A 19117-nucleotide genomic window follows, 5' to 3' on the forward strand; every position below is an offset into this window, starting at 1 on the left:
GCGCTGATAAATGGAGGGACTTCTTTTTATCACAGGTGTACTAGTTGCTCCTTCCTTCCAAGTCATCTGCATTTCCTCTTGCACCTTGGATAAAGGATCTCCTTGCATGCAGTAAGCCAACCTCTCTGCCTGCCCCTGCCATGCTCCCAGCCACTTCCTCCTGTCCTTACACTCTGGGCTTGTCCTGTTCTAATCACTGTTGTTGCAACTCCAAAGTTAAAGCCTTCAACCAGCCCAGATTGTCGACCCCTGGGAAAGCCATCAGGTCTTTGTTACAGTGCTAGAGACCATCAAGGACACCCCTGAGGCTAGTTATCATGTATACATATTGCTCCTTAAAACCTGTTTGCGCACAGCTGGTATACACTTCTGTGGCCCCAGTATGCATACAGTTATCCCAGGCTGTGCTCCATGTATGTTCTGTGTCACCCTCAGACTACAGTCCTGCTTTCTGTGGCCTGTTCTTCAGACAAGTAAATTTCTCCCTCCTTAAACCCTTCAAAACAATGCTATCCCCCTTTCACACCACATTTTCAGTTAGCTTTGTTTGAATTGCTATTTGTGTGTGTGTGTGTGACTGCACTCTTCATTTTTCTAATAAGTTTACCCTCCTTGTCCATAGATTCTTTATCCATGGATTCAAGCATCCATGGCTGGGAAATGTTTTTTTTTAAAAAAATCCAAAAAGCAAAAGTTGATTTTGCCATTTTATATAAGGAACACCATTTTACTATGCCACTGTATTTAATGGGACTTGAACATCCATGGATTCTGATATCCACAGGTGGTCCTAGAGCCAAACCCCAGCGGATACCAAGGGCCCACTATAAAACCCTCTTAATTCATCCAAATCTGGAGTTCCCCCTCAGTTATTACTGGTATATACAGGTACAAATGGTCCTAAATTACCCAGCCTCTTGCAAAGCTAATTTCTCCAACATTTAAAGTAATGTTGACATACTTGTTGGGGTCCCGCCAGTCCCTCACTTTCTTTGAGTAACAATAGAGGCCAGCCGTCCCATTGAAGCTTGATGGAGCTTAGCTCTCCTGTATTATTTTGTGCCTAAACTCTGCCATTTTCATCCAGCACCCTGCGCCACAGAATTCCCCCTCATTGCTTTTGTCTTACATTACTTTTCCTTGGATACCTAACCAGTTTTCTGGCCACATTGGGATCCACAGTAAGCCTTTAGCCTGAGAGTCTTCAGTGGCCCTGCCTTACCCCATCTCTCTCCATTCTTGCATTTGGACAATGGTTCCCAACCTTTGGTCCTCCATTTGTTTTGGACTTCACATCCCAGGAGCCCCAGTCAGCTTGGTCAACAATCGGGTTATGGGAGCTGAAGTCCAGTGGCTGAGCCATCACACTGTCTGGTGGCAGTGAATTCCAAAACATCTGGAAGGCCAGAGGTTGAGAACCATTAGAGGCATTAAAGCTTGACTAGAGTTGACTAAGAGTGACTAGAAGACCTTGATGCTGTAACTCTAAAGATCATGAGAAGCATTTCACACTGCAGCTTCATATCTCTGATAATTGAGACTAAGGGTACAGTTGTCCCTCCGTTTTCACGGGAAGCTCGCACTTATTCAAGCCCCACAGGCGCCCGCATGCATGCCGGCCATTGCAAATAGCAGAGATTGCTCCTCCACATATATTCAAGGGCGTGGATCTCAGATTCGCGAGTTAGGAGGAGCAACTGTGTATTGTTTGTCTATAGTTTTATAGTTATTTTCATTCAATAAATTGTCTATTGAAAATATTTTACACATTGTGATTTTAGATTGTATGCCATTGACAGGTTTCATATTTTTGATAACACTGTAAAGTGCCGTGCAAAACTTATGATGCTATATAAATAAACACTCCTCCTCCTCCTCTCGACCCATGGTCTTTGCTGATGTGACTCCACTACCCTCCATTGTCCGGTTTAGTTTTCTCATTCCCTCAAGTGGCTCTGCCCTGCCTTGCTTGCTGTATATTATGCTTGCATCTATCCATCAAACCTTCTGTATGATGATTCATCTCTTATTTCTATCACACACTTCCTTAAAAGCTACCTTTCCCATAAATCACTTGGAGCAACTTCATTGTTCTCACCACGTTCTGCCGTCACTCTGTAACTAGACCTAACCACATTCAACCAGAGTAACAGTGTGTTGCTTCCTTGTTTAGCTCTAGTTCCTTTCCTCTGTTTCCTCTGTCGTGTTGAATCACAGATTGCAAGCTGGGCCTCTTATGCTCTGCAAAGTGTTGGGAGCTTTGGTGACACAATCTAAATAAAAGAACCATAATTGCCCCTGAATACCAGTGTCTCACTCATCCTGCGAAGTCTGATCGCTGTTAGTAGTCCAGTCTGTCTTGAACTGGTCTGACCTCTTTGAGAATGGCTCTCTTCCAGTGGCTAAACTATTGCAATATCTGGTGGCAGCGAATTCCATAAGTTAATAATTCACTGAATGAAGGAAGTACTTCCTTAACTTTGACCTGGATTTGATGCCACTCTGTAACTCATTGAGAAGGTTTCAGAATGGTTGGGCATTTCCAGAACAGCTGGAAAGCTCGCAGTTGATGGCCCATTTTGGCCCATCTGTATTTAAGTATGAAAGTGGAACGTTATTTTTGACATCTCTTCCCAAAACCCAGCATGGGAAGCCTGACTTACAGTAACTCTGAAGGTGAACCTATCACAGGGGTTTCTTGGTGAGATTTATTCAGGTGGTGCTTGCCATTGCCTTCCTCTGAGGCTGAGAGAGTGTGACCTGCCCAAGGTCACCCAGTAGTTTCCAACAGCTGAACAGGGATTCAAACCCTGGTCTTCAGAGTCCTGGTCAAGCACTCAAACTACTGAAAGAGAAACAGCCTAGTATCAGGTCACAGCTGCTGCGAAAATGATGTAGTCCTTTGAAAGATAGTCTTAAGGAGTAGATCCCTTTGGAGAGCCAGTGTGATGTAGTTGAGTATTGGACTACAACTCTGGAGACCAGGGTTCAATTCCCAGATCGGCCATTAAACCCATTGGGTGACCTCGGGAAAGTCACACGCTCTCAGCCTCAAGGGAAGGCAGTGGCAAACCTCCTCTGAATAAAGCTTGCAAAGAAACCCTTGTGATAGGTTTGCCTTAGATTTGCCATAAGTTGGAAACTAATTGAAGGCACATCACAACAACAACAACAACAACAACAGCTCCATTTGTGAGCAGGCAATTCTTGGAGGGACCTGCTTGCATTGATGACTGGGTCCTCCTAACTTCTTTGTGGGCTTCTGTTCCAAAATAGGAATGACCAGTTTGGACAAGAGAAGCACTGGAAGAAGGCAAGGGAAACTGGGGTAGATGCAGCCCTCCAAAGTCAGTTGTGCCATTTCATAGACATGGCTGGTAGGGATACAGGAGGTCCAAAACACCCTGAAGAAATAATCCAGTTTGAGACTGCTTTTTATCTGCCCTGGCTCAGTGCTCAGGAATTCTAGGAACTGTAGTTTTGTGAGACATTTAGCCTTCTCTGTCTGATAGCTCTGGTGCCCACAACAAACTACAATTCCCAGGGTTCCCTAGCACTGAGCCAGACAGTTAAAGTGGTCTCAAGGTGGATTATTTCTACGGTGTGTTTTGGACCTCCTGAGTTCCCACCAGCCATGTCTATGAAATGGGTTTGGAGGGCTGCAACAACCCCAGTTTTCCTTGCCTTCTTCCAGTGCTTCTCCAGTGCCTTTTGGGTGCTTGCTGCCAGACTTTTGAACTCCTTTCCTAAGTAGGATAGGATGAAAAGTCTTCTCTTCAAGCAGGATTTTAGGACGCTAAACAACACTGAGTGCAAATAGTGTAGTGTTCCACTGATTTTGATTTTTATATTTTTGTCTTTTTGGTGGTTTTAATTCTACAGGTAGTTTTATTTGCACTTACCAAATGTTTTGTATATCTTTACTTCATGTCTTTGCATGGGGTTTTATCTGTCTTAGTTGTAATTTTGCTAAGCTACTTTGAGTCCCTGTATTGGGCATATAAATGAATAAATAACAAGTATTCTCGTTCTCTCTCTCTCTCTCTCGTTCATTTTTGGCAGGTTTTGTGGTGGGCCAGGCCGGCTTGTACCATGCCCTGGTCATGTTTGTCGTTGCCTATTTCATCATTGGCATGACCGTCTTGTCCGTATGTGCCATCTCCACCAACGGGGCCTTGGATGCTGGTGGTGCCTACTGTATCCTTCACATACATAAGCCAGAGAAGTTTCCTAAAATGGTAACCATGATTGTTAGTTTCCTGCAGCAGTTGCAACCAAATGTTTCCTGGCATCTTGGAAGGCTCACAAATTCTGTTTGGCATAAGTGTTTATGAATTCTAGTCTACTTCTTCAGATGCAAAGCATTACTATATCGCAGCATAGCTTCATCCAGACCTGCGGTCCAACACTGATCCATCCAGAATAGATTGGGACATCTCTGACCACTACTTCCCTCCCCAAACCATACACAGGGACTCTTTAGAATAGAGCAGCAACCTTCCTGTTATTGAACCCCAAAAGACCCTCTTCCATAGTCCTCCTTTCCATTTCCCCTTATCCTGAGAGGTAAGAAGGTTTGTTGGCTGCTGATCTCACATTGTGTGAGTTGCACAGCATAGAATAGCATCTTAAATTTATATCCTGCATTTCCTTCAGAGAAATATGCAGGCATAGAGTCCTCGACCCCATTTCATGCTCACCACAACCCTGTTTGGTAGGTTAGGCTGAGAGATAGTAATTTGCCCAAGGTCACCTGGAAAGATGCATAATGAAGTAGCAATTAACTGCACCTGCATCTCCTGGGTCACACTCCAGCAAGTCACTACTACGCTGAGCGTCATACTGGCTCTTTTCTCTTCCCAGGTAGAGCTGTAAAACTTTATTTGTTTCTCTTACACACGACAGCAATCCTTTCAAAAGCTTCCTCCCTGCTGGGTGAGATTACAAGAATTACTGTGCATTTGTCAGTGATTTTTCCAACTTTGTACCTCTTAAAAAAATGTGTAAACCCTTTCTTGTACCAGGACTTGCTTTTTTGAAAACCCAAGATTTTTCTACAGAAATCAGTGTATTTTGAGCAACATATAGTGGACCCTTGGTATCCACTGGATTTGGGTTCCAGGACCCACCATTGATACCAAAGTTCATGTATGCTCAAGTCCCATTAAATATAGTGGCATAGAAAATGGTGTCTCTTACACAAAATGGCAAAATCAAAGTTTACTTTTGGGAATTTATATATTTTGGAATATTTTCAAACTGCAGATGGCTGAATCTGTGGATTAAAAAATTAATGGGTACAAAGGGCCACCTGTAAATTGTTTTCTTTGCAAACGTCTTGACTTTTTCCCCACAATGTATTTATTGGTTTGGTTTGTTTTTGCAAAACCAGTCAAGGATTATTTTTTTGCAGCAATGTGTTTTTTGCATAATTTTCTTTTTCACCAAAATAAGTCCCCAAATATGCACAAAAATCTAAAGAGCAGATGACCATTTTCATTCATTCTCATATACACACACACACACACACACACACAAACATTACTTTTAATTATCACTTCCATTCACTCTTCCTTTTTGCTTCACTTAATCCATAATTTTGTCACATTACTCCATTTTTTTCCATAGTTGGATTGTTTTCCCACTCGCACACATGGACAACCTATTCATAACAGCAAAATCATTTAACTTTAAGATCCATTCCTCTATGGTTGGTGTTATTTCTCATTTCCAGTATTTAGCATAAACCATACACACCACAGTTATCATGTATAATGTTACGCTTTTTTCATCCATACTTAATTTCCCATCAATAACGTCTATTATATTTAATAAAAATAGTTCCAGTTTAAATGGGATATTTTTATGGAGTATCTCTCTCATAATTTTATGTGTGGTTCCCCAATACTTTTGGATTTTCTTACAATGCCACCACATATGCAAGAGGATGGATGTCCTTTTTATCTTTACATTTCCAACAACTATCTTTTTTTATTCTTCATTATCTTAGCCATTCTGGTTGGGGTTGGATGACCATTTTCTCATCAGGATGCCTCATTTCTTGTTGAAGATGAGAAAAGGTGTTTGTTTTTCTTGCATCCCATGCTCTATGCCAGGGGTAGGCAACCTTTTTGAGCCGGGGGCCGGGTTGCTGTCCCTCAGACAACTGGGGGGCCAAAGCCAAAAAATAAATAATTAAATATTTTTTAAAAAATTAAATATATAAATAAACCAGGCCAAATGTAGGACAAAATTTTCAAATGGAAGCCACTTTTTTAAAAAAATGGAGGACACGCGAAAAAATTTGCTGATTATTTAAAAAAATGTTAATATAAATGCATGTTTCTGAGGCTTCTATAGACAATTGCCCCCCAAAGGCCCCGGCGGCAATCGGCGGCAGGACCGGGCTGGGGCCGGTCCCAAGGCCTTGCGGGCCGCAGGTTGCCTACCCCTGCTCTATGCTATCCTACTCCTTGACTTGCCCAACACAGATATGATCAGCCGAGCCCTGGGACCTGAGTTCGGGGGCAGTATTGGGATCATGTTCTTCTTGGCCAATGTTTGTGGCAGCGCTTTGTACATTCTGGGGCTGGTGGAGGCCATCGTGGATGATTTTGGAGCTCCAGCAGGTGAGTGACCTGGGATCCATCATCTGGGGGAGCTTTTTGAACAGGTCTTCCAGAGCTGGAGATGAACAAAAGGAGTTCTGAGACCATTGAAGGTGACCTGAAAGGACCAACTTGGGTCCATGATACTGCTGGCTCCTTTGGTTATTACAGTGATCCCCAAACTGTGCCCTTTAGGAAATTTTGGACTTCAGTCTGGGATTCTAGGAGCTGAAGTCCAAAATCCCTTAAAGGGCACAGTTTGGGGACCACTGGTCTAGTTGGTTCAGAGTCTATAACAAGATATAGGACACTATCACACTACAGTGTTATGGCGTTGTTATTCCACTTTAACTGCTATGGTTGCCCTTTGTGGAATCCTGGGATTTATAGTTTTGGGAGGGGCATTTGGGATTTTCCGCCAGAGAGCTCTTAGGTCTCCCTAAACTACAAAGCCCAGAATTCCACAGGAGGCAGCCTAGTAGTTGAAGTTGAATAACAGCACTATAACGGTGTAGTGTGATATTGTCTGAAGAAGTGAATGAACACACTGCATGGGGTCATGGGAGATTTCAGCTGAGTTTGGCTGCTGTCTCATAGAATCATACAGTTGGAAGAGACCCCAAGAGCCACCCAGGCCACCTCCTTCTGCCATGCAGGAATTCACCATCAAAGCACCCCATCCAGGCTCTGTTTAAAAACAGCCTCCAAAGAAGGAGACTCCATCACCTTCTTTTTTTTTTTTTTTTTAATTTTATTTTTAAAAGGATACATACAAGACATAAAATTAATTCTAGTATCACATAAACTATATATTGAGATCATAATCATGATGCATTATCAAACATAAATATTTCTCCAATTACTAGCGTGTTTTCTATGTACCTTATGATTTTTTCCCCTTTTATTACATCCCAAATACCCTTTCCCTTCCATCCCTCCCACCCTTGAACAATTAATTTTTGCTTGACTTGTTTCTCGAGCAGTATTATAATTGCATTCTTACTACTAGTGGTCGTTACCGACTTTGGTTGATATTGGTTTGTGATTTGTCATTGGTATGTTATATCATACCTCTTACATCTCTTACTATAGTACTTGGAGTTACTGTTTATAGTTGAAACATATAGAAAATCATACTTAGAGAACAAGAAAGGTCGCATATATAAATAAAATTTTTTTGTTGTTATTTAAAGCCTACAGATATTTTTGCGTTTATTGTTACTGTGAGGTATAGAGGGCTGCTAATTCCTGATATCATATCCAAATTTTGTTACAAAATTCTTTAAGCCGGGTCCAATCATCTTCAGAGTCGTCTATCCATTTCCCTCTTAAATACATAGTAAGTTTATCCATTTCTAACATTTCCAGACTTTTCATAAGCCAATCATCTATGGAGGGAACTTCTTTATCTTTCCATTTCTGCGCATAGACCATCCTTGCTGCTGTTACTAAGTAGAGGATAAATTTTAAGTGTTTCCTGTCCTCCTTACTTTCCACTATATTCAAAAGAAATAGTTCTGGTTCAAATTTTATTTGTCTTTTAAGCACTTTTGAAATTATCATATGTATTTTCCTCCAAAATGTTTTTGCTTTGGGACATAGCCACCACATATGATAAAATGTTCCTTGGTTAGCCATACATTTCCAACATCTTCTTTCCTTTCCTTTTTTGATTCTTGCCAGTTTGCATGGAGTTAAATACCAGCGATGCACCATCTTATATAAATTCTCCTTCATGTCCATGGACAAAGTTATTTTGAGATCTCTTCCCCATACTCTTTCCCATACATTCAAATTTATGGTGTGGCCTATATTTCTTGCCCATTTGATTGTACATTCCTTAATAGTTTCCTGTTCCATCTCTCTAGAAAGAAATAGTTTATACAATTTTGAGATCATACCTTTCTCTGGTTTAGAGATAATTTCATCCAATTCATTATTTTTGATCATAAATCCATATTGTTTTTCATCCGCCAAAAACTTCTCCTTCAGTTGCAGATAGGGGAACCATGGGCAAGTAATACCTTCCTCAACCAATTCTATACTAGATTTCAATGTAGGTCTGTTGTTCTGCCATTTAATTAAATCTTTGTATTTTAAAGGGGTGGTAGATTCTGAGGGGAGATTTATATTCCAAGCCTCCTGGGGTGACAACCAACTGGGTATTTGATTGTAGAATAATTGTTTTACTTTCTTCCAAACGTTTATTAATGATTTCCTGATGGCGTGGTCTGCAAACTGACGGTTCACCTCAAGTCTCTTATACCACAGATATCCATGCCATCCATATAATTTGTTAAATCCTTCTAAGTTTAACAGTTGTTTTTCTGATATTCTGATCCAAGGAATTAACCATATCATAGTACACGCATAGTAATATAACCTCAAATCTGGAATCCCTAGTCCACCTCTTTCTTTAGCTTCTTTCATAATTTTCCATTTGATTCTAGGCTTTTTCCCTTGCCAAATATATTTCGAAATTTCTTTCTCCCAAATTTTGAAAACTCTTTCCTTTTGAATTGTTGGAAGATTTTGAAACAGGAACAAGAGTTTTGGTAATACTGCCATTTTTATAGTTTCAATTCGACCCATTAATGATAAATGTAATCTTCCCCATTTTGTAAGATCTTCCTTTATCTCCTTCCATAATTTAGAGTAATTTAGATCAAAAAGTTCTGAATTCTTTTTTGAAAGGAAAACGCCTAAATATTTCACTTTTTTACAAATTTGACATCCTGTTACACTTTCCAATTTTACCGTGTCGGCTTCTTTCAAATTTAAAGTCAAGATGTTTGATTTTGTTCTGTTTAATTTTAGGCCCGCAAATTTACTGAATTCTTGAATGACTGAGAGGGCTGTCTGTATAGATCCCAGCGGTTCTTCTACTATCAACGCCAAATCGTCTGCATATCCTCTAATTTTGTATTCCATTTTTTTCCATTTGAGTCCCTTTATCTCTTTATTGTTTCTAATGTTATTCAATAAAATTTCAATTATGGTTATAAATAGTAACGGCGAGAGGGGACACCCTTGTCTAGTACCTTTTGAAATTTTGCACGCATTCGTTAATTCTCCATTTATGATGATTTGAGCGGTTTGGGACTTATATATTTCTTTGATCCATGTTAAGAAATTTGATCCTACCTCCATCTTTTCTAATACCATTATCATAAAGTTCCAGTTAATCGAATCGAACGCTTTCTCCATATCCAGAAAAAGAATTGCTGCTTTTGAGCTGGGGTTTTTATCATAATACTCAATTACATCAATCATCGTACGAATGTTTTGGTTTATATGTCTATCTGGCAAGAATCCACATTGATCTTTGTTAATTATTGTTTTTAATATTCCTTTAAGTCTTTTTGCCAAAATTGAAACAAATATTTTGTAATCTTGATTTAATAACGAAATGGGTCTGTAATTTTGGGGTTCCGAATGATCCTTATTAGGCTTAGAAATAAGAGATATATAAGCATGTTTCCACGTATTAGGTACTCCATTCTGCTTGATGGCGTTAAAAGTATTATATAGTAACGGAGTTAGTTCTTCTTGTAATTTCTTATAATAGACCGCTGTAAATCCATCTGGACCTGGCATTTTCCCCAATTTTGTTGCCTTTATTGATTCTATTATTTCCATCATTGTAATATTTGCATTCAGTTTCTCTTTCTGGTGACTTGAAATTTTGCTTAAGTTAGATTTTTGAATATAGAGTTCACATTCTTTTAATAATTCTTTACTTAATTTCTCTCCTTGATATAAGTTCTGGAAGTAGCTTTGGAAGATCTCTTTAATTCTTTTAACATTGTGAATAAGTTTTCCCCCATCCTTCATTTCCACAATCAGTCTCTTGTCCCTTTCTTTCCTCAGTTTATATGCTAATAATTTACCTACTTTGTTTCCTGATTCGAAATATCTTTGTTTAGTAGCTCTGAGTTTTTTCCCTATTTCTTGCAAAGTGAGTTCTCTTAATTGATTTTGTAAAATCTTGATTTGTTTCACAATTTTAGCACCGCTATGATGTGTGTTCAATTCTTCCTCTTTTTCTTTAATTTGTCTGTTTAAAGATTCTATTTTCTGATTTCTTTTTTTATTCTGCTCTATGCTTTTTTGAATAAAAAACCCTCTCATGACCGCTTTGGAAGCTTCCCATACTTGTATGATGTCTGTCCCTTTATCCATATTTTCTTCTTTAAAGAAGTTGAGTTGATCTTTTGCTTGTTTAAGTATTACATCATTGTTTAACAGATATTCATTAAGTTTCCAGGTTCTTGTTTTTTTCTCCTTTCTCAATTTTAGGACTACCGGGTTGTGGTCTGAGATTTTCTTTGGCAAGATTTCTGCTTCAATTATATCTTTGAATAATGGAGAGGAGATTAAAAAAAAATCGATTCTGGAGACCGATTTGTGACGGTCAGAATAATATGTGAATCCTTTAGACTGAGGATTAGATGTTCTCCAAGGATCAATTAATGAAAGTGTTTCCATAAAGTGAAAAAAAGGTTGCGGGAGTTTACCTTGATCCTTAGATATTTTCTTCTGTGATGATCCTCTATCAATTAAGGGGTCAATCACCGCATTCCAATCCCCCATTATTATTAGATTATCATAGTTCGTTTGATATACTTTCTCAAAAAAGGTTTTAAAGAATTTTGCTTTATTTCCTTGTGGGCCATACACATTGATTACCAACAATTTCTTCCCTTCTAAATTAACTTCAACCATTATATATCTGCCATTTTCATCTTTAAACACTTCTTTAGCTGCAATGTGCGGTTTAACATATATGGCCACCCCACTTTTTTTCTTGTTCCTAGCCGCAATGAATAATTGCCCTAATTTTGCATTCTTTAAATATTTTTCATCTTTTCCCCTAATGTGCGTTTCTTGTACTCCTACAATATCACATTTTTCTTTTTCCAAGAGGTGAAAGATCTGCTTCCTTTTATATGGGGAGTTCATTCCTCTCACATTCCAAGATATAAATCTTGTCATGTTTTATTATCAAACACACAGTCAAATTCTTTATGATAGCCTATCCAATGTAAGTTAATTGAGAGATGTATCCCGCTTTTGGGTCCCAGAATTTATTGATTCCTACTTCCTCTAGACCTTCTAACAGTTCTTCTTCTTCTATATTTAAACCTCCTGTCGCTCCTAACAGTATCTCTTCTTCTATTTCTTTCTCTTCTGACTCTTTCTCTTCTGTACCTACTCCAGGATCTTTAACTTCTTCCACGTGATTCTTCTTTTTCCCAGTTTTCTTTTGCTTTTTCTCTTTCTCACTATTCTTCCCGTCCCTCTCCATCACCTTCTGAGGGAGTGTCTTCCACTTTCAAATAACTTACTGCCAGGAGGTTTAAAGGTGGAATAACTTTTCATGTAGCTTGACTCCATTGCTCTGTGTCCTAGTCTCTGGAGCAGCAGAAAACAAACTTCCTGCATGGCAGGGGGTTGGACTGGATGACCCTTACGGTCTCTTCCAATTCAACTCCAGATCCAAAGATATAGCCCTGTTAGTCTGTAGAATCAGTATGTAGAGAGCTCTTGTAACACCTTTGAGACTAACTGAAAGAAAGAAGTTGGCAGCATGAGCTTTCCTAGACTTAAGTCTACTTCCTCAGATGCATTCAGTGAATAGACTGAAGTTTACGAAAGCTCATGCAGCCAACTTCTTTATTTCAGTGAGTTTCAATAGGTGCCAAAAGACCTCTCTACATACTGATATCCAACTCCCTAAGTCTTTCCCCATAAGGCATGGCTTCCAGACCCTTCACCATCTTGGTTGCCTGCCTCTGGACATGCTCCGGCTTGTCAACATCTCCTTACAAGTACAGTGAAAATGAGGGGTTGGAATTGTGCTGTTCTCTAGATGATGATAATAACAACAACCAGAACAACAACAATAATAATAACAGCAGATGCTTTAGGTCATTTCACAATCTAGTGGCAGCTAGTGTAAAGGTCCTCTGTGTGACAGTTACTAGTTCTAGTTCTGGCCGTGTGTGTTTTGATTGTGTATTCCTGCATGGCAGGGGGTTGGACATAATAGCCATTGAAGCTGAGTTGGGAATTGAACCCTGTTCTCCAGATTCATAGTCCAATACTCAAACCACTATGCCACACTGGCTCTCAATAGCAGTACTAAAATAATTGTTATGTATGTATCTGTGTTTGAAATCTCATGCTCCTTGTTTCCACGCAGAGGGAGGCACCGGTGCGGCCATCCAGGTCCTGCCCCGCGGTTACTTGTTCGAAGTCTTGTATGGCACGATTCTGCTGCTCCTCTGTCTCCTTGTGTGCCTCGTCGGCGCCGGCATCTACGCCAAGGCCACCTTCCTCATCTTCCTCATCGTCATGGCGGTGCTGGCCACTGTCTGCCTCAGTTTCTTTGTGGTGAAGCCCCACACTGTCCAGCTTCCTCCCAGCAATGATGACAATGCCACGGTTCACACCAATGCCTCCTTCACCGGCTTCAAGCTCAGCACCCTCCTGGATAATCTCCCCCGTGAGTTGGTGCCACTGTTGTCTTCCAAAGCACTACACTGGAAATAATGCATCATCATCCCCTTCCAAATGACAACAGGGAAATGGGGGCAAGGGTTGGAAATTTTATCTTCTGGGGGCTATAGTTCCCAGAATCCCTCTGCCAGTGGGGGGATTCTGTCACATTCATTCAGGATGTAGCAATGGAAGAAGTAGAAGAATATCACAAAGAACATATTGTTGGGATCAGAACAGAGTCAGAGAGAGTCTACTCACTGTCAGCCCCTTGTTTTTCTTACTGTTCCTCCAATGGGTTGCAGTGATCCCCAAACTTTGGTATGCCAGATGTTTTGGGCTTCAGCTCCTAGAATTCCTGACTGTTGGCCAAGGTGATCGTGGCTTTTGGGAAATGAAGTTCCAAACATCTGGAGGGTTAAGGTTAAGGGCTAAGGTTAGAGCTGAGCCTTTTCCCAATATTATCTTCACAGCATCCCTGTGAGGTAGGTTAGGCTAAGAAATGGTGGCCTTAGGAGTACACCTACTCAGCATAGCATACATATCACTATGCTATGTTGAGCCATATACCTCCCTTAATTTACTGAGAAGCCCCTGAGATCTCTTCACAGGGACATCTTGCTTTGCAGCAAATAGGCAGGTGTCAGAGAAATATTGTATTTGTTGTGTCCCTTTGAGTCATTTCTGGTTTACAACAACCCTATCATGGGGTTTTCTTGCCAGGTTTCTTCAGAGGAGGCTTACCATTGCCAACCTCTGAGGTTGAGAGTGTGTGACTTGCCCAAGGTCACCTGGTGGGCTTACATGGCTGAGCAGGGATTTGAACCCTGGTCTCCAGAGTCCTAGTCCAATGCTCAAATCACTCCACAACACTGGGTCTCCTACATCATCATAACCAGATGCACAGTGATCACAGCAGTGCTGCAACTACCTTTGTGAATCTCGGCACCATGGTCATCATTTTGTATCTGGCTATGGAGACATAGCCAGTCATTTCTCCAGTACTTCTTGCTTTCTGTGAAGCACAGAATAGCTGTTGAGGTGGCTTCAGAGGCTTGATGGTAAGTTGGAAGGGGGTTTGGGGGATTGTGGAAGGAGGGAGGGAATACCCACCCTCTCAGGGCTCAAAAATGGGCATCCACATGTGTAAGGGAAACTTCGTTGTTGTTAACTGTTAATTCCCGACTCATGGCAACCCTATGGATGAGACACCTCCAAACCCCCTTTCCTCCACTGCTCTGCTTAGGTGCTTTAAATTTATGCCCATGACCTCTTTGATAGAGTCCATCCATTTAGCATGTGGCCTTCCTCTCTTTCTACTTCCCTCTGCCTTTCCTAGCATTATTGTCTTTGCCAAGGAGTTATGCCCTCTAATGATATGGCCAAAGTTTGACAGCATCAATTTGATCATCTAGAAAACTTTATCCTTGGGAACTTATGCAGTTTCCTGGGGAAACTTATGCATTTACAGTTGGCCCTCCACATTTGTGGCTTTGACTTTTGTGGATTTGACTATTTGCGGTTTTGATTAATATAATTATTATTATTATTATTATTATTATTATTATTATTATTATTAATGTTTCCCCGCCTCTCCCAGTGGATTGAAGCGGGGTTACAGACTAAAAAAGCACAAAGTGTTTACATAAAAATTCGATTAAAAGCAGCTAAAAACAATAAAACATACAACATCTTACAGTAACAGTAGCATCAACTAACAAGGCAGGGATCATACACAGACAGGGCAAGTCATTCATATCAGGGGGGTATTCATATCGGGGGGGGGGGGGGTGCTCAGCTAAAAAGCTTGGTTTTAATCACTTTTCTAAATGTTTCTAACTAGGTCGCTGAGCAGATCTCCTCAGGGAGACTGTTCCAGATTCTTGGAGCTGTTGTTGAAAATGCTCTTTGCGAAGTAGCAACATACTTAGAGGTTGCTCTCTCCAATAGGTTCTTACCCGATGTTCTAAGAGTGTGGGGCGGATTATATAGGGATATGCGGTCCCGTAAGTAACTCGGGCCCAAGCCATGTAGGGCTTTATAGGTAATAAGCAACACCTTGTACTGTGCCCGGAAGCAGATAGGGAGCCAGTGAAGACCTTTTAATATGTTCTCTCTAGGCATCTCTAGGTCCTCCAGAGCAATTCTGCTGGAAGTTGGCCATAGAGGTGTGCTGGAGAACCTAGATGTGCCTAAAGGAAACGCTTTTGTAGGTCCTCCAGCATGATCAAATTCTGGCAGATGTTGACCGTAGCGTTGCACTGGAGGACCTGGAGAGTCCTAGAGAGAGGTTCTCTTTGGTAAAAAGAATAGTGTATTTTTTTTATTTGAGGCTTGTCCACATTCACGGGGATCTTTCACCCCTAACCCCAGAGAATGTGGAGGTTCCTAAGAGTTACAATTCCAGCTTTAGTCTGGTCATGGTACCTTTCTGTGGAAAGGTCTAGCAATGCTTCTCCAAGAGCAGGGTGTAAAAGAAAGGTCTGTCCCAGCTTGCAAAGAAAAAACAACATGCCGCAATCTAGAGAGGGGTTTAGGAAAACAAAGCTTCAGAATAACATGGGGGGAAAAATCAGATTCTTGGAAACTAGCTTTTAGTGCTGAGACACAGCCATAAAATAGTGATTAGCTGAATCCTCTGGGCACATGCTTTTGTAGGGTGTGTTTCCCTAACCATGGATTAACCCCTGGATCCCCTGACGAGCCACAGGTTTGTCAAAAGAGTGCATATTCCAGGGAAGGTTGAGGTCTTGCACATGCATCTTCATGCTGGCTGGGGGATTCTGGGAGCTGCAGTCCAAAAAAAGACAACATTTTCTACCTCTGCTTCGGCTCCAGTGCAGGGGAGTCATCTCAGAAATATTTTTGAAGCCATACTAAACCAGAGTGTTTCTGAATTCAAAGATACAGCCATGTTAGTCTGTAGATTCAGTATGTAGAGATATCTTGTAGCACCTTTGAGACTAACTGAAAGAAAGAAGTTGGCAGCATGAGCTTCTTTAGACATAAGTATACTTCTTCAGATGTATTTGGTGGAGTGGAAACCTCGGGACAGACCTATATATGCCATCAGAAGGTCAATGTTCAGAGTGTATCTGAACAGGTGTGTTTGTACTGTATGTGTTGTGTCTGGGGAATTCTGGGTGTTACAGTCAAAACAGGTCATTTCTTCCAGCCCAGTTGTTCAGGATTGGCTTTGGGAGAATTTTCCAAGGAAGGCTGAGCTGAAAGGATGGGATTTTGAATACTGAGCTCAGTTTGAAGGTGAGACTATAGTCATGACTTCAGAGGGAAGAGGGGAGAATGGTTTACGATAGCAGGGAAGCAGCTTCTTTTAAAACTTGTGTCTTTGTCTTTATGGTGCATATAGTAGTGGCCACAGTGGCGTGAAGGGTGTTCTCACTATGGCCACCAACCAACAGTTCCCATTTTCCTTCTGAATGCCCTGCATGTTATGCCAGTCCGCTGCTGGTCAGTGGACACTGAAAAGTGTGTCAGACAATCCAAATGTTAGACTTTACCCAAATGTTCTTCTGTGGGTGCATCTACACTGTACAAATGATGACGTTTGACACCACTCCAACAGCCATAGTCCCATCCTACAAAACCCTGGCATTTGTAGCTTTGGGGGTCACCAGCACTCTTTGGCAGTGAAGGCTAAAGACATTGTAAAACTAAAAATCCCAGGATTCCATAGGATGGAGCTAGAGCACTTAAACTGATGCCAAACTTCAATATTTCTACAGTGTCGCCATACCCTAAGTTTCTGCCCACAAATGATGTGGGCATATTAAGAGCAAGGAGGAGTGTGGCATATTGCCAAGCACCCATCAGAAGAGCCCAGGGATTGTGTTGCTTCATGGCATTCTGGGAAGGAAGATGGTTCCCCATTGGCATTTGTTGCAAACAGTTCCTTATAGCCATTGGCCAGAAGGGGAATTTCCACTGGTGGTGCTTTTCTATTTTTGTGAAAATCTGCACTTGGAGGAATTCCCTCTTTTCTGTGGTTCTGTTCAGGTAGAGGAGCCCTATGGTGACCATAGCCAAGAAGGAGGATGCATTTTGTTGGCAAGAACAAGGTTTTTCTAACCTTCAAATTTCTGTGACTTTCTGCAGCCGATTACATTGTGGATTATACAACCGGGCGCCTGATGAGCTTCAGCACAGTCTTCGCTGTCATGTTCAACGGCTGCACAGGGATCATGGCAGGCTCCAATATGTCCGGTGAGTCTGGATTAGCGGCACTAGTCCCAGAAGGGGAGCAGACACTGCAAGAAAGGTATTTTAAATCTGGGTGCTGGCTTCAGACCTGGATGTGCTTGATCATGCTTTCCTCCTGTGATGCAGGAGACCTTCAGCGTCCCAGTTACTCCATTCCCCGAGGCACCATCACGGCTGTGATCTTCACCTACATTGTATACAACTTGTTGGCTGTGCTGCTGAGCTGCACCTGTGACAGGTACGTCCTGCATCAGCCAGCAGAGGGGGCTCCTCTCCCACGGCTCTTGAAATCCATTTAAACAGCTAAAGATTGGTTCTGGTTTGCTCTGTACAGATATTCTGGTTGGCCACATCGTCCCCTTCTTTTGTCCTTTTAATAACACCCCTGTCAAGCTAAGCCTGTAGTTATTTTCATTTGAAAGACAAGAGAACTTAGGCAGCTAACCCAAGGACTTCTGGAAGGTGTCCTGGATGAGCTTATAATACAATCATAGAATAGAATAGAATCATAGAGTTGGAAGAGACTTCAAGGGCCATGAAGTCCCAACTCCATTCTGCCATGCAGGAACTCACAATCAAAGCACCCCTGACAGACGGCCTTCAAGCCTCTGCTTAAAACCCTCCAAAGAAGGAGACTCCATCATACTCCAAGGGAGTGTTTTCCACTGTTGAACAGTTCTTACCATCTAGAATTTCTTGCTAATATTGAGGTGGAATCTCTTTTCCTGTACCTTCCATCCATTGTTCTGTGTCTTAGTCTCTGGAGCAGCAGAAAACAAGCTTACTCCATCACTTTCCAGTGCAGCATCTTTTACTGTCAAACAGTTCTTACTGTCAGGAAACTCCTCCTAATGTTGACCTGGATTCACTTTTTCTGTAGCTTGAATCGATTGTTCCGTTGTGTCCTATTCTTTGGAGCAGCAGAAAACGAGCTTGCTCCATCCTCAATATGTCACCCCTTCAAATACGTAAACATGGCCATCATATCACCTTTTAACCGTCTGTTCTACAGGCTAAAGATAGCCAGCTCCCTAAGTCTCTCCTCATAGAGCTTTATGGTTTCCAGACCCTTCACCATTTTGGTTGCCCTCCTCTGGACACAGTTCCAGCTTTATTCCAGGTGAGGCCTGACCAAAGCAGAATAGAGTGGCACTATTACTTCCCTTGATCTAATAACAATAATAATAATAATAAAATTTATTTTTATACCGCTTTTCCACAGTGATCAAAGCGGTGTACATAGTAAAATTATTAAAACAACATAAAATTAAAACCACATTACATTAATTACAATATACAATTAAAATCCAATTCATAGGTGTATGTAAGTGAGAGGGAGAAGGGGATCGAACATAACTTCAGTGAACATGGGGGAAAGCTTGGTTAAAGAGAAAGGTTTTAAGTCTCTTTTTAAACAGTTCAAGGGAGGTAATGAGAAGGAGCTCCTCGGGAAGACTATTCCAATGCTTGGGGGCCGTTACTGAAAAGGCCCTCTGAGAAGTAGTAACATATCTCGAAGTAGGGACTTCGAGCAAGTTCTTCCCAGTTGTTCTAAGTGTGCGGGGCGGATTATATGTGGAGATGCGGTCCTTCAAGTAACTCGGGCCCAAGCCATGTAGGGCTTTATAGGTAATTACCAACACCTTGTATTGCGCTCAGAAGCAAATAGGAAGCCAGTGAAGATCTTTTAAGATTGCTGTTATGTGGTCAAACCTGGAACGACCAGTGACCAATCTGGCAGCCATGTTTTGTACTAATTGACGCTTCCGAGTTTGGTACAAGGGTTG

At 41.3% G+C, this 19117-nt stretch overlaps 1 protein-coding gene across 1 annotated transcript in view; it reads left to right on the top strand.

The window, feature by feature from the left end:
* The window catches only part of LOC149317875 (solute carrier family 12 member 9-like), a 131199-nt gene that overhangs the window by 25587 nt on the left and 86495 nt on the right, over positions 1-19117 (top strand). The window contains exons 2-6 of the mRNA XM_089513250.1: positions 4063-4197; positions 6492-6629; positions 12814-13116; positions 17226-17333; positions 17457-17568. Of these exons, the coding sequence (XP_089369376.1) occupies positions 4063-4197; positions 6492-6629; positions 12814-13116; positions 17226-17333; positions 17457-17568 (796 nt within the window). The remainder of the gene's footprint in view (positions 1-4062; positions 4198-6491; positions 6630-12813; positions 13117-17225; positions 17334-17456; positions 17569-19117) is intronic.

The sequence above is a fragment of the Sceloporus occidentalis genome, unplaced genomic scaffold, assembly GCF_023333645.1.
Source record: "Sceloporus occidentalis isolate IW3139 unplaced genomic scaffold, rSceOcc1.0.p SCAF_2, whole genome shotgun sequence".
NCBI classification, from domain to species: Eukaryota; Metazoa; Chordata; class Lepidosauria; order Squamata; family Phrynosomatidae; genus Sceloporus; species Sceloporus occidentalis.